This window comes from Pristis pectinata, chromosome 4 (assembly GCF_009764475.1).
Source record: "Pristis pectinata isolate sPriPec2 chromosome 4, sPriPec2.1.pri, whole genome shotgun sequence".
Classification (NCBI taxonomy): domain Eukaryota; kingdom Metazoa; phylum Chordata; class Chondrichthyes; order Rhinopristiformes; family Pristidae; genus Pristis; species Pristis pectinata.
This window is the reverse complement of record NC_067408.1, coordinates 65,344,135-65,360,636: the sequence shown is the minus strand read 5'-3', so window position 1 is coordinate 65,360,636 and position 16,502 is coordinate 65,344,135. Positions and strand designations below refer to the sequence as shown.

The window sequence follows — 16,502 nt, the reverse complement described above, 5'->3', positions numbered from 1 at the left end:
ATTACAGGCCGGTGAGCCTGACATCAGTAGTAGGTAAATTATTGGAAGGTGTTCTGAGAGATCAGATATACAAGTATTTGGACAGCCAAGGGCTGATTAAGGATAGTCAGCAAGGCTTTGTGCATGGTAAATCGTGTTTATCGAATCTTGTAGAGTTTTTCCGAGGAGGTTACCAAGAAAGTAGATTAAGGAAAGGCTGTGGATGTTGTCTACATGGACTTTAGTAAAGCCTTTGACAAGGTCCCACATGGGAGGATAGTTCAGAAGTTTCAGACACTAGGTATCCATGGAGAGGTTGTAAACTGGATTCGAAACTGGCTATGTGAGAGAAGACAGACAGTGGTAGTGAATGATTGTTTCTCAGACTGGAGGCCTGTAACTAGTGGTGTGCCTCAGGGATCTGTGCTGGGACCATCCTTGTTTGTTGTCTATATCAATGATCTAGATGATAATGTGGTAAATTGGATCAGCAAGTTTGCTGACGACACTAAGATTAGAAGTGTTGTGGACAGTGAGGAAGGCTTTCAAAGCTTGCAGAGGGATCTGGACCAACTGGAAAAATGGGCCAGAAAATGGCAGATGGAACTTAATGCAGACAAATCAAGGTAGGACATTAACAGTAAATGATAGGGCACTGAGGAGTGCAGAGGAACAAAGGGATCTGGGAGTTCAGATACATAATTCCCTGAAAGTGGCATCACAGGTAGACAGGGTTGTAAAGAAGGCTTTTGGCATCCTGGCATTCATAAATCAAAGTATTAAGTATAGGAGTTGGGATGTTATTTTAGATCCTGTGACAATTCACATCTCATGACTGACTTTAATGAGGACTGTTGGGAAAAATTTAGTAAGCAAATAAAAGATAAGTTATTTTTCTCACAAGATTGCTCTAACATTTTTAATTCCAAGTGTTTTTGTATGCCTTCAGTTAACTTCGAAATTTTTATTAACTCAATTTTAGAATTGAATAGATTAGTTTTTTTGTCTCACACACACCAGGGTGCAATGAAATTCCTTGTTTGCATGAAGCTCACAGAGTAGAAAGTATACATGATAATAATAAATACAAATACAACAATAAATACAACCACGAGCGCAAAACAGCAGAACGGTATAAAGATTGTAGTGCAAATGACTTTTAAATGCCATTGGTTTCAAACCAACACAACAGCCCAAATTCAGGAAAAATTCCATGCAAAAGGATAAACACAGAGTCTCAGCCTACATCTACATTTATTAGCCTTGATTTGTTAAGGAATTGTTGACTTACAAAGCCATTATTGGTCTACTGAATCTGACCCAGTCATCAACCTTTCACTATGATTAAAGTGAAGCTGAAGGAAACTTGTCCCTCATCTTTGAACCTAAAACCTTCACAAACCAGTCAAAGGCAAGAATCTAAAATTTCCTTGAACATATTTAAATCCCTCTGTGATTTCATCGATCCTGATTCCTGATCTTTGCCGGCCCATCCTTAAAGGGCACAGGTGTCAATGGCTGAACATTTTCTATTTGGCTTTTGTAAATTTCTAACGTTAGAGTGTTCTTAAACATAAATGTGACCTTAGGACACAAACAATAATCAAATAATTATTAATGGGGAGAGGGGGAGGGGGGGGGTTGGAGAGGGAGAGGAGGGGGAGGGAGGGGGAGGAGTGGGGAGAGCACAAGAGCGAGAGAAGAAAAACACACCTTAAAGAAAGAGAGATGTTTTGAAGTTCAATAAATAAATAAAGACAATGCAAAAATAATGAGATAATGGTAACGTGGCTCATAAAGTGACTAAGTAATACATTGTATATAATTTCAAGTGCCCCATAAGGTTCCCATTGAAATGGGGACATTCAGAAACTATTGTGTAAAATATGGTAATCTACATCTGTCCAAGTACTTGATCTGCATTGTGAACATGCATTGTCTAAATATGTGGACAACTAAAGGGCAGTTAAAGAAAAATGGCAGTATACAGTATATAGAGTCACAAAATACAGGCAGGCACACCAATTGAACTGAAGTATTTTTGCAGACAGGTTCCATTGTTGATTTTTTTCAAATATTATAAGAACTTCCTTTTATGCCAAGTAGTCAAGTATATTAAATAGGTAATCATAAACATAGTTTTTGCAAAAAAATACATTCTGAAATTAACACCTATTAACTTCATTTAAACCAACCAAAGCAATAGCACAAGTTCCATTAGAGATTGCCTAGAAATTTAGCCTGTAGACTCAGTTGATGAAGATGACTTGAAGTTTGAGTCAATATTGAATTACTGATAAATGAGGTCATATAATGGAATTCGTTTCTTGACTGCAGAAGAGATAACTAGCTTGCTTTCCTACTTCTGACTGCTTTCCAGTAACATATTATTAGACTTAATAATTAATTTGCCATTAATCACTGTGGCATTGAGATGTGGTGCTGTATTTATCGTAAAAGCTTGTAAACAGCAAGATACTTTGGACAAATGGTATTGTTTTGATTTGTCCTGGACAAAGTGACATCAATTGATTGCAGTTACTAAGGCAATAAGACTGCAAAAATCAAGATATTAGAGGCAACCTGAATGGAATTTGCTCTATCCTCACCCAGTGAATATTTTTGTCTTGTACACAAAATGTCACTACAGAGGTGACAACATTGGAGTTAGTAGCACTATAGGTTACAATATGACAGAAAACCAGCAAAAGAAACCTGGGCTAAATGTGCTTCAGGACACATATGTAAAAGCAATGGAAGTAGTGGCACAAAAATTAATCAACCACAATAACAGCTTAAACTAAAACTGCTAACCATTAAAAATTGGATTTCTTTTTATTGCCTTAGTATGTCTCCTGTCAGTAACAGGATGAACCAACTGCTAATACACTTCTGAAATTAACAATTTTGTTATTTAACTCAATGTGAATTCAGTTGCAAAACTTCAAATTCACTCGTAGCACCAAACTCACCCTCAAATTTTGGCAACTACAGAAGGAAAATAAAGGTTGTTAAAGGTTGTACACACGTCGCTTTTGTAATAATCTGTTTTGTACAAGATGGATGTTCTGTACAAGATGAAGGAGGGTGAAGGCTAATTGAGAATGTTCTTCTGGGTAACTAAGGTTCTGTTGATACCGTATATGGTAGTGTTCTGTCAATAACTAAGGGCTATCCGTATATGGTGACGTGGTGATGTCTGTCGATATGGTGAGGTCTTACATTTTGTCCAGTAGGCATCTAATTTTACCTTGTGCGGCCATTTGTTTCTGTTTCTCGGCCATTTGGTTCTGTTTTTTAATTTCTGCTATTTGTGCTTGGATGCTTGAAGTCACGTACTCTTGTACTATAAAGGAGGGCCGCGAGCTGCATTCGAGGGTGGTCAGGGCGCGGTCAGTGGGCGATCGGTGACTAGCTCTCTGACCGTCACAGCTTTTGTTTGCAAATAAAGGTTTAACTTCTTGAAGAATCTTCTGCGTCTCCTGGTCATTCTTGAATCTCGGTAGTCCACGACAGAATCTGGCGTAGTTGGCAGGGTCGGAAAGAGACCCATAAGAAAAGAGCAACAAGTCAGGGACGCTTCCTGGTCCCTCGGGGACCCCCACGAAACCAGCAGAAGCCACCCAAGGAAAAAGGTAAGCGTTTTCGTTGATAATTCGGACCAAGAATTCTGCTGGGTCTGGGAGGTCTCCGGGACTCAGAAGTGTTAAACAATTGTCGAAGGGTCTCTCCGATCCAAAGAATCTGGTAAAAAATTGCAATGAAAGGAAACTCGGAGGATTGGTCAAGAAAACTGCGCAGTGGGGTAGGTATAGATAAGACGATAGAAAGTGAGTGAAGTAAAAATTCCACGTGGTGTTGGTAAGTCCCTGTGGATACCGCCTCGCAGGAGCGAGGGTCTGAACGGGCAGGGCCCCTGCGGATACCGCCTCGTAGGGACGAGGGTCTGAACGGGTAGGGAAAGTTCTGCGGATACTGCCCGAGGAAGGGGTCTGCAAGGGCAGAACAAAAAAGGTAAGAATATTCTGATAAATTGAACAAAACTAAATTATACTAAAACCGGCAAATTGGGTAACAAAATTATAAGGATAGACGTAGAAGCAGTACAAGAAAAGTAGTAACACTAATAAGAAACAATTAGGTGAGTGAGTTGTGAAATTTCGAGAGGTCTTGTAAAGACAACGTGACAGGAAAAGGACCGGCAGTTGAAATACTAAGCAGAAAGTTTCCAGTATCTAAAAGTGATATTGAAAAGATTTCGGGAAAATGGGAAAAGAGAACCAAAAATCCATTAACGAAGTGGCCAAAAGAGGAAACTTTTGATGTAAGTCTGTGCGATGAAATGGAGGGAATAATCAAAAATTACAAACCAAAAGACAAATCTGGAAAGAGAAACCAAAAAAGAGAACAGGAGGCAGAGATACTAAAACTCTTTAGGACGGAGGGAGAAAAGTTGAGAAAAGCACAGCAGGCGCCAATAGTGCCAATAGCACAGGGCACCAAGATACCAGAAAGACAGTCCGATGTAAAAAAGGAGGGGAAGGAAAAGTCGACTCTATATCCAGACCTGCAAGAGGTAGAAAAAATCCCTCCCTATCCAGGCAAAGGGAACCCAAAACAGCGGCCACTAGTGAAGGGAACATTTGAAATAGAAGGGGAGGTAGAATTTAGTGAAGATGAACAGGACAAGAAAGACTTTAAAGAAAGGAGGGAGACAGAAAGAAGAATGCTCCAAGAGGAAAAGGAGGAAATAGAAAGGCAGAAATTAGAGATACAGGAGGAGGCTAAAGAATTGCAGGAAGCAAGATTACTGAAGGATTTTGAGGATTTCCAATGGTATAAAATGCACGTTGAGCCAAAGTGGAAAAAGAGAGGACAATGGAAAGAGCAGGAGGAAGTAGAGAAGCGAGAAAGAAAAGAAACCTCGAAAGGATTAGTGTGGGAGGAATTAGAAATAGAAGGACCAGAGACGGATGAGGAGGAAGACTATGAACCGATAAGCCGGTATTCGGGGGAAGGAGAATGCTGCCAATATTACTGAAAGGAAGAGGACAGTCACAGTACATTCCTTGGGGGACTCAGGACCTGGAAGGGCTGAAAAATGCACTACCCAGCATACATGAAGGAGCTGGAAAGTGGATTACAGCCTTTGAGGACAAGACCACAGGATGATTATTGGCAACAGGTGACTTAAAGGCACTGCTGGTGAAGGTAGTGGGAGCCTCAAAACTGAAAGAACTGATGGAGTTGGCTGGCTTAACGAATGTGGCGGGCAATCCAAAGGTTGATGGTGACTGTTTTGATCCAGTGAGACAGAGGGTATGGCAGGCCCTCAGAGACTGTTACCCACCTAAAATAGACCCCAAAGCTCTAAAGGGGGACCAACTGGGTGATGTTGAAAACCCAGCAGCTTATCTGGAAAACCGGTTAAAAAAGTGGAGACTGGAAACAGAGCAAGAGGTGGATGGCAATCAGCTGATGACTACGATGTTTCAGACTGCTATTGTGGATGCAATGTCCCCCAAGTCAAGTCCAGACTTGAGGAGGTGGTAGGACTGATGTCAATGTCCCACCAAGAATTCAGGGACCACGTAGTCCATGCAGTAGACAAGTATCGAAAAGACAGAAAAAGGCTGGCCGAGCAACAAGAGGAAGTGCAGGGAAAGCTGCCACAGATGCAGCTCGAGGAGCTTAAAAAGAAAGAGAGAGAGAGGGGGGCAAGGTGATGTTGCCCATAACAACTGATCAGGGTGTGACCACCGAAATGAATGAAGTGCCAACTTATGGAGGAGGCTGTTATACTGCCAGACAAGGGCCAGAAAGCCCCATGCCAATAATAAACGTCTTTGGGGGAGCATTTCCACAAATGCCATATCAGGGGCAAAACAAATTTAGGCAACAGCCCAGACAGGACTGGAGCTCCCAAGGTGGGGGGCAGAGAGGTAATGGGCAGAAAGGACCGGTGAGAAAACAGGCAGAAAGGGGGACAAAAGGATTGTGTTGGGGATGTAATCAGCCAGGGCACATCAGGAGAGACTGCCCATACAACCCCTGGCCGGGCACATTTCAGCAGGAATCAATGTGTAAGGAGCAACAGTTTAATCAAAGACCAGCCCCAGTAGGTCCACCAGACCTGTGAACCCCTATGGAAGGTGCTAGGGGTGCCCAGAGAACCCAGGTGGGAAGGGACAGTACCCAATGATAACACAGGAGGTGGAAGAGGAACCTATTGTTCAGATTATTTTAGAAGGGCAATTAACACCAATGATGATAGATACTGGAGCTGTGTACACTTGCATGCAACCATGATAAGCCTTCCACCTTCCCATGTCAGGAAAATTTATTAAAACTGTAGGGTTCTCAGGAAAAGCACAGTTAACACTATTTACAGCTCCAGTGAGGTTAAGGATGGGAAACAATGAAATAGTCTTGCCGATTCTAGTGTCCAAAGGAACTCCAATCAATCTGCTAGGCAGAGATGCGTTGCTAAAACTGGGATTGAAATTGGAATGCACCCCAGATGGGTTGAGCGTGGGAAAAATAAACACTCAACTGGTAGTACAGGAAGCTAGAGAAGCAAACGTGTATTGGATAGGAGACATAGAAGACCAAATTTGGGAAACTTGGAGAAAATGGAAAAAGGGTGCTCTGGTAATACTACCTAGGGCCAAGCCACCCAGAACTGAGTTGCATTGTACAGTGATTTTTGATGAGAATCAGTGTAAAGAGATAGAGAGAAAATGGCGCAATGAAGTAGATACCCAGCAGCACTTAAAAAGTGAGGCAATAATAATAGGGAAACAGGGAGCAGCCTTACAAATAGAGCGAAATGCATTTTTAGAAAAATGGTACAGGGTGCCAGGAACTGCACCTCATGTAACTTTGTTAGTAAATGAGGGATACCAGTCCAAGGATTTGGGACCCATGGTGAAGCAAGCGGGAACAATTATTGATTGGCAGACAGCGACACCCAGGGTCTGGAAGTCTGGGGACAATAACTATATCAAAGTAGTAGTAGATATAGAAATGGTAGGAAACCCCAAGGAGATTGAAGTGACCCCTCAATGACATATGACATTATCAGTAGAAAAAGAGGGTCAAAAGAAGGACAGAAGGCTGGAGGCACTGCCAGCCATTTTATGGTCACAACATGATACAGATGTAGAAAGAGTAAGATCAGCAAGCCCAGTAGAAGTAAAATTGAAACAGGGAGTGGTTCCTCCTAAAAGAACACAATATCCTTGAAACCAGAAGCAGAAGAGGGAATAGCGCCAACAATACAGGGACTGCTTGAGATAGGAGTGCTTGAAAAGACTAGTAGCCCCTGTAATACTCCACTGTTACCAGTCTTGAGAGCAGACAAGTCCAAGTGGAGACTGGTTATTGGTGGAAAAAGGTGTCTTTGTACTGTTTGGAGAATATTGTTGCTCCTTTATACCAAATAACACCAGCCCAGAGGGATCCTTTGCTAAGGCGATGGATAAACTGAAAAATTTGAGGAAAGAGGTTAAACAGAATGCGGGGTTTGGACATCAGTTCTTTGATTGGCTGGAGAGTAAATTAGGCAGTTGGGGGGGGCCTGGCTGACCAAAATTGCAGTGATCGTTGGTATTGTATTTCTTATTTTTGCAATCATTTTGTGTTGCTTTCTTCTGGTTTTTAAGTCTCTTTTAGTGTGGGCCACGGCGAAACAACTTCCAATGCTTCTGGTACAGGCTGAGTTGAACCCCTCCAGAGAAAGAGATTGCAACAACATACTTCTATGATCTGAGTTGGGGTGACATGCTGAATGAATATGACAGCATTGCAGAAGACAATAATGCTTGTGTTGAAAATAGGCTGTGAGGGCCTCAGGGTCTTTTTTCCCCGTCTCCGTTACGGAGGGACGGGTTTTTGGTCCTCTGGCTCAGGAAATAGAGAGTGAATCCATGGGGCCCGTGCATGAAAAAAGTGTATAATACCCGGTTTTAGGGAATGATTGGTTTTAGTTTCTAGGTGTCGTGCCCTTTGAATTCTCTCTCTATGTGAGACCGTTAGGTCTCAAAGGGGGGAATATAGAAGGAAAATAAAGGTTGTTAAAGGCTGTACACACGTCGCTTTTGTAATAATCTGTTTTGTACAAGATGGATGTTCTGTACAAGATGAAGGAGGGTGAAGGCTAATTGAGAATGTTCTTCTGGGTAACTAAGGTTCTATTGATAAGTATATGGTAGTGTTCTGTCGATAACTAAGGGCTATCTGTATATGGTGATGTGGTGATGTCTGTCGATATGATGAGATCTCATGTTTTGTCCAGTAGGTATCTAATTTTACCTTGTGAGGCCATTTGGTTCTGTTTTTCAGCTATTTGGTTCTGTTTTTTAATTTCTGCTATTTGTGCTTGGATGCTTGAAGTCACGTACTCTTGTACTTTAAAGGAGGGTCACAAGCTGTATTTGGGGGCGGTCAGGGCGCGGTCAGTGGGCGATCGGTGACTAGCTCTCTGATCGTCACAACTTTTGTTTGCAAATAAAGGTTTAACTTCTTGAAGAATCTTCTACGTCTCCTGGTCATTCTCGAATCTCGGTAGTCCACGACACAACCAGTACTTGTGCCTTATTTTGTATGCCTTTGCTACTAAGAGAGACCTGTATTCACACACTTGCACATAAAGACAATTGTCACCAACCTTTCCCCATGTTCTTTGGGACCAAGAACATAAAGAGAGAGTGCGCAAACTACATCAGGTGAACAAATAAAGCCCAAGATGGATTTCTCAATCTACTTTATTGGAGACTCAAACAAGACAATGAACTTCTGCATGTCAGGTAGCAAATACAAATAAAGTTAATATGTTCACTTCATTTTTACCAACTGAATGAATCCAAGGTAAAGATAAGTTCTGCATTCTGCAGTGTATAATTTTTAGCACTTGTCTCAAGTTCTGAAGAAAGGCCATAAATTTGGAACATTGACTACTTTGCTCCATCAGATGCTACCTGATCTGTTGAGTATTTTTAGCAATTTCTGTTTTTGTTAGATTTCCTGTATTTGCCTTTTATTTGGCTCTTTTTCTCAAGTTTACTAGTTCTTAGCTCCTAATTGCAGTTAACATTCAGTGTGTGAATCTCACTTTAAAACCCTATGATCTTGAAAATTCTGAATCTTACAAAAAAAACAATAATTGTAGATATGACCTTTTGGACAGCTACACATCTAAATCTCCATAACAGCAGAGTGTTTACAATTTTCAATAACTATTGATCTAAAAAAATCCAAGTAACCCCTTCATTTAATTTCATTAGCAAATATCATCATCTGCAAATGAGGAGAAAAGTACTCACTGATTGCCAGGCAATAGACTCCATAATCCTGTGTTCACACCTTTCCACATGCTTGATCATCTCTCGGGTTAGATTTGGTTCTGCTTTAATGAAGCTCTCAATAACTTTATAGAATTCATAAGCCTTTATATCAAATACGCGAAGGATCCAGGGAAAGGAGAGATCAGTCTCTGCTTGAATGCTGCTCTTCAATGATACATTCCCTGAAAACAAAATTTAATAGGTTCTACTTCCAGTAATTCCATAAATGTGCAAGCTACATTATTTACCTTTAATATTATTTGTAATCTTTGAATGTGGTTTAGCATCCCCTTAAACAATAAGTCATCAACCAAATTGAGGAACTGAAATGATTAATGGGCCACTAATCTCTATAGAATTTGACAACTATGATACTTCTGCTTGGAATGTCGAAAAAGGGTTGGGAGGACAAACTGCAATTGAACAGCATTCAAAGAACAAGCAAAACTACCTGAATTCCTCAATTATTGAACTTCAATGTACACAAATATTCCAAAGGCATTCATGAAGTAAAGATAGGAAGCTCCATACCAACTTGGGATAAGTCAAAACGGAAGAGCTTCCCATTTGGAGACATCATATCACATTCATGTTTTCCAGGACCAAGTATGTAAGAGATGCACAAAACCATGTTTAGTAAACGAATAAACACAGGTAGATTTGTTAATCTAGCTTTTTGGAGACTCAGACAAGTCAACGTGAAGAAATCCTGACAGTCCTGCATAGAAGAATTGCATTTCTCTGGGTAAATACCTGCAAGTTTGAAATTTCCACATGTGCTAAAACACGAAAGTCTCAAACTTGCTGACAGCTCTTCATCAGTAATTCAATGACTACTCTCCGCTACAGGAATCCAGCATTAGGGCACAATTTTGTGGAAATTCCAAATCATTTACACTGGAAAATCCACTCAATTTACACCATATATTTTAATGGAGAGGAGCCTGATGGATTTATGTCATAAAAAGCATTCACAATTTTCCCAGTAAGAGATCTGTGCAAGGTTAATTGCAGCGTGAGCCACAAATAGTGGTACTCAAACTTTGTGGGATACTTTGAGCAGTGGTAGTAATAGCTAGTGTATTTAAATGTTTTTGGAAACTGGATTCTGAAATTGCCCTACATGGAGGAACTCAACAAGATAAAGACTACCGCTTCATTTCTTGCTACTAAATGTAAGCAGCAGCTTCATTTGAAATAATTCAGGTGGCCAATATCCCTTCTGAAGTCAGCAATTTTAAAATGCCATCACTGAACTGCCTGATGGAGCCATCATAAGTTACCATCCTGTTAAGAGAATTATCTCTCCATTTCAAGTAGAACACCTGAATTATTTCAAATGAAGCTGCAGCTTTCAACTTTAAGTTCTCTTCAATGCTCTAAATTATCTACTGGGATCTGCTTTAGCTGAAACAGGCACTTTTCTAAATCCTTAATAATTAAATGCTCTACTGCATTTTGAAATACCATTCCCCACTCCACCTATTTATTGCTTTGTGGTACTAAGATAAAACACCTTGCAAGAAATTAACATGATGGCCAATGGTCATTTATAATCGTGGTGTTGGTTCACATCTCAATAACGTTTCCTGCAAATATTAATTTTGGCAATGCTGGATCTCCTGTGTGTACTGGTTTAACCAAATTATCCCTTCGCAGATCCAGTTTGACTTGTGAAAAAAGAAAAACTGCCTATCCACGATAACTAGATCCGCTGATGTCCCCCGAGTAGAAATGCAAAGTCAAGATTTCCATTTTCAGATTCTACGTTAATGACATTTTACACCCACTGGCTCATAAAGCAATTGTTTAAATAGTTTCTTATAATACAGGATTGAAATGGCATCATTTCTTGATAAACTAAATACTTACAGCTAAAACAAAAAAAAATCTATAGTGATGGTGCAAAAATGAATCAGCAAAGTATAATAATTTACCAAAGAACTTCAAATTAAGGTATAATTATTATATATGTAGTTAATTTTATGCTTAAAATTAAGCCCCACTCAAAGTAAGTTAATACATTTTGGTCTTTAATAAAATTTTAAGATATCTATGCTTCCTTCATAAAGGCAATGAATATGTTCATTATAATCAGGCTCATTTCCAAAACTGACTATCAAAAATGTGATATATTTAGTTTAGTGAGATTCTATTAAAACTATTTAATGGACCCTCTGGACACCAGAAAGGAATAAACTTCATTTGGAATTATATGATTCAATTTCAAATGCTATGTCATGTTCAATATGAAAAGATCTTTCATGTGGTTTTATTTCCAAGTTGTCTTATGACCTTAAGACATAAACACAAGGATAGCTAAAATTTTACATCTTAGAGATTGGCACGATTTTATTGGTCAGCACCAATTATACTTCAAGTCAAGTTTCTTCATAAGCAGTGTTCAAACAATTGGTTTGAATATCATATGCATCTCAAACTCAAAAGCTTACTTCCAATCCAAGTTTTTCTTTCTACACTCTTTTTGCTATTCCATTTCCATACAAAGATCCTGGACATGCTTCATGTTACATAGGAATTAGACAAGTGGAATGTTCAGTCATCATCTCATGGCTGATTGGACTGACCAAAGGTGTGATGGAATAATGAGCAATCAACAAAATATTTATTGTATTATTGCTGTCTATCACAAAGCAGTCCATAAAACTCTTGAGCTACAAGGAGCCACACAGGCGATCAGATGGTATAAAAATGTTCACAGTCATGGATAGAATGCTCATTTACTGGCTGATCATATTTTGAAACTTTCCAGTAGTTAAAGGTGGTTTGCAAGGAAAGTGAAGATTCCAAACTAATTGTGATATCAAAGGTTAAAGGTTATTCTGAGCAATTTGTTTTATAGAGCAGCAAACAACTGAAACATGCAACCTGAAACAAAACAGTCAACAAAACAAAAAAAAACATTGATCCCAGTGCAATAAGGAAGAAGTTTAAGTGAGTTCCGTGTTATACAGGAAGTTCTTTATTGTCAAGAGTGTTTGATCTGCTTCGCTCCATGACGTAATAATACTGCTCCTTTGAAAGTTGAACAATATCATCATGGTAACTACAAAAGTCAATTCCATGAAATGGCCCGATAGACTGCTTGAGCAATTTCTTAATTTATCACCCACAGAACGGGTGTGAAACTAGCAAGAGGTGCACTTCCCAGATTTTATGCAGGTCTGGATGCAGGGAAAAAAAACTTGGATGATAACATGAAGCTCATATTATTGCAAGGATGAGTTAATATTGACAGATAGCAGTAACTTGCAATATCAAATATTTTAAAAGGACCAGAGCAACAGAATGATAGGAAGAGTACCTTCTGCAAGTTTTCTTCTATATTACACACAATCCTAATTTGAAAATAGATCACTGCTCCATCATCACTGAGCCAATATCTCAGAACACTCTGCTAAATAGCAACATAGGTACCTTCAACATAAAGACTCGACAGGACACTATTAGCATCATCAGCTTGCTCTCACTTCTTCCAGGGCTTTGTACTTCCTTTATGCCCTAGTAATTGGTCCACATTCAAGGTGTGATCTAATGAGATCACTATCAGATTAGGCACAATAGCATTGGATCTAAATATGACTATTTAGGCTATTCTTTCAGTTTTCCATTTATTTTTGCAGTATCTCTGCCCATTGGTAATGTAGGATTTATTATTCCAGGCGTCAGCACTGCAGTTGGCAATTTTAAGGTTGAACTGATTTATCTCCAATGCCAAAGGTTTGCTAGCTTCAAATGCCAGACAGAAGAGCAAAATGGGAAAAGAGAGAAATAAAGATCCATAAAGCCCAGAGAATAGCTGAGAATATCCGATAAGCAGTCAAGGCAATCAAGAAAGGGAAATGAAAGTGAATTAAGGCAGAACCGAAAGGCTCATATTACAAAACATTTAAAATTGAAAGCTCATTCATATGCTTACAGGTAGTTCCATACGTGGTCATAACAACTTCTACAGCACAGGCAAGGAGGGATCCATGAAAAGTAGCATCATTCAACAACTTGCTACAAAGAAAATAGAAGCAGTTATTTAGAAATATGTTCATATAAAACAGAACTGTATTAAGACTTATGAAAATAAAATCTGTAAATTTACCTAAAATTTTGGACAGAAAGACGTTTTTCTTCCTGCAAGTATCAAACAGAGAGAATAAACAAAAAGCAGAGGACACAGCTGTTCAGAAATGTCAAAGCAATTACTCCAAGGAATGGCGGTTGAATCAAATTATGTAGAACCAGATGCAGAATTTGAAAGCCCTTACAAGTCTTTTTGCCTCAGACAATAATATGATTACCATTGAGTCATGTGTACTTCGCCACACTTAAACCGTAACTGACACCACTGTCAGAGTGGCACTTCAGAGATGTTCTACAGAGGCCTCATTTACCCCCAGGTGAATATTAAAGATCCTATTACACTGCTTGAATATTCTTTTGGAGTTGTATCAGGCTAATGTCTGCCAACATTAAATAATAACATCCAAGAAACAAATGTAAAGAAATATACGCTACTGATCTGAACCTGGGGAAACAAAGTATGAATGCAGAAATTTGCTGATGATACACAATTCAGAGGTGAAATAAGCATCAAGAAGAAGAATAATAAAGAGGACAGAGATGGATTGATACATTGGGCAGACACATAGCAGATGAAATTCAATACATTAAAGTATGAAGTGACAGATTTTGGAAGGAAGAATGAGGAAAGGGGTACTTTAAAATTTAGTGAGCCTGCTGCAAATGGACAGAAGACCAAGTTGAAGAGAAAAAAGTTTCTTGACTGTATCCTCACCAATCGACCTGTGGTACACGATGGTAGGAGTGAACATATCACAGCCCTTGTGGTAACACCCGTGTTTTAAATAAGACATTCAGTACAGATCTGGCCCATGACAACTGAAGATTCGTAAAATACCTTGGGCCACAGGCAGCAGCAGTATTGCATTTGACCTTAATTGATAACCTCCTTCATCTTTCACTTTACCATTATCATGAGGCCAGGGGATCAACCCTCGCTCAATGAAGAATGGAGAACAACACACTATAAATAGTACCAGTTATACTTAAAAATAAAGTGTCAACCAGCTGAACTGCAACAGGGGACACTTACCTGATAAAAAGCCAAAACAGCAAGTAACAGAGCTTAGATCGCATAACCAATGAATCAGATAAAAGTTCTGTCGACATGCCACATCCAGTTTTGAATGGCTGTGGACAATTAATCACCCAGCATAAAATGATCCAAAAACTGAATGAGCCATCTTGGCTTCTTCTCAAGTTCACATCCATTACTGAATCTGATCCTCACATGATAGAGAGAAAAACCTTAGGACACTAGCTATAGCAAAGGCGAAGTTATCAGATTACATCTTAGCTATAGTGTTGAACATATGCTCCAGTATCAGCTGAGCTTCTAATCAACTTATCCTAATGCAAACATAACACTATCATTCACTTGACACCAAGGAAATTTACACAGCTTGCACCACATCCACTAAAAAATAACAAATTTATTCCAGCTAATTATTAGTACATGAAAATCAAAAAGCTACACATGCTGGAAGTTTGAAATAAAGACAAGAAACACTGTAAACACTCAGCAGGTCAGAAAGTATTTTCTGCTCTAGAATGGCTATTACTCCATCAGTTTACCCTCAATTAGCAAAGTGATGGGAGAAGTTGTCCCAGTGCTGTCAAGTAGCACTTACTAATAAACTGATCATTATTATTAAAGCTTTAATTTCTCTGAGTTCACATCTCCAAACCTTAAGTGCTTTAACTCAAACAAGGACAAATGAGTAAAGATGCCAGAGGCAAGGTAGAAATGACTGCCTTGACAACATGGCACTATTTGATCATGTTTGGAGTCAAAGAGCCCTGGTAGTATCAAGTATAAAACATTCCACTGGGTGGAAACATAGGTCACAATATGTTGGTATTCATCTCCGTGCCAGTATGTCATTTCAGGAGCTCCCAGTGAAGTATGCTACATTCAGCCATCTCCAACTGCTTCATTAATGTTCTTTCCTCTTTTATAAAGATTGGACTTCCGACAGTTTGCTCACAATTGAAGAGAGTTCAGTTCCATTTGCATCTCTCTTGAAAACGCATGCAGAATGCAACTGAAAATATACAGATTTGGGCTGATGAGTAGAAGTACACAAGTGGAAACCAATAATCCTCCTCACACTCAGCAGCATCATCAGCACTGAATCAACCACCAATCTCCTAAGGAACTGCCTCTGATCCGAAAGATTATTGGACCAGTACGCAAACAATGTGGCTAAAAACAGGTCGGAATTTGAGTGTTCTGCAAGGAATGACTCACCTGATTCTCAAAAGCATTCCATTAACTTCAAGGAATGTCCAATGGAATACCTGGATCATTTACCTGTACATGTAAAATTCTAGCAATGTTCAACAAGCTCAAAAATATATAGGGGAAAAAAAATCATTCTGCTTTGCAAAATCACCCTTTCCTATCCACTACAAATGACTCGTTCTACCACTGTCACTAGATTGCTGCAGTTTTTATGTGAATTCCAATCATCAAGGATAAAAATGTTCACAAAGTCTCCTCATCCAATTAATTTTTTTTTTAAAAACTGTCCACATGGTATGATTACACAGCTTTGATCTGATCCAGTGGAACTAGGAGTAGTTAGCTCTTTTTAAATCATGTTGCACCAACAACGTTCATGCTGTCTTGTATTGTCACTTCACAAGTTTCTCTTGCTGTTGCTCCTGGCCTGTTTTCCGTTTAAGAACTGGGTCCAAGGTTCTTAATAATGTTAGAGTGAAGTAGTAGTTAGGGTGAAATACAATTCTGCTGATAGGCCACAATGCACCAAAGACATCCAGTTTTAGGCTGCCAAATTTTTTCAGAATATTCTCCTTTTAACACCAGACACATTACCACACAACATAATGGAAGATTTCAGTGTGAAGATAGGACTTCGTCTCCTCAAGGACTGAATGACAGTCAAAGGTAAATGAGGATAGATGCATCTGCAAAAGGTGAAGAGTGAGGATGAAATCAAGAATTGAAGTTCTCTTACCACCTGCAAAAGGCCCAGAAGGGGAGCCACGTTCTTCAGCACTCAACCAGCTTGTTACTAGATGTGCTACTGAGCCATTCCTGGTGACTAACACTTAAACATC

The 16,502-nt window shown here is 39.4% G+C and overlaps 1 protein-coding gene across 1 annotated transcript in view; it reads right to left on the bottom strand.

Moving 5' to 3' along the window:
* rb1 (retinoblastoma 1) overlaps positions 1-16,502 on the bottom strand; it is a 196,322-nt gene that overhangs the window by 131,911 nt on the left and 47,909 nt on the right. The window contains 3 exon segments of the mRNA XM_052014904.1: positions 9,303-9,505; positions 13,264-13,346; positions 13,438-13,469. Coding sequence (XP_051870864.1) covers positions 9,303-9,505; positions 13,264-13,346; positions 13,438-13,469 — 318 coding nt within the window.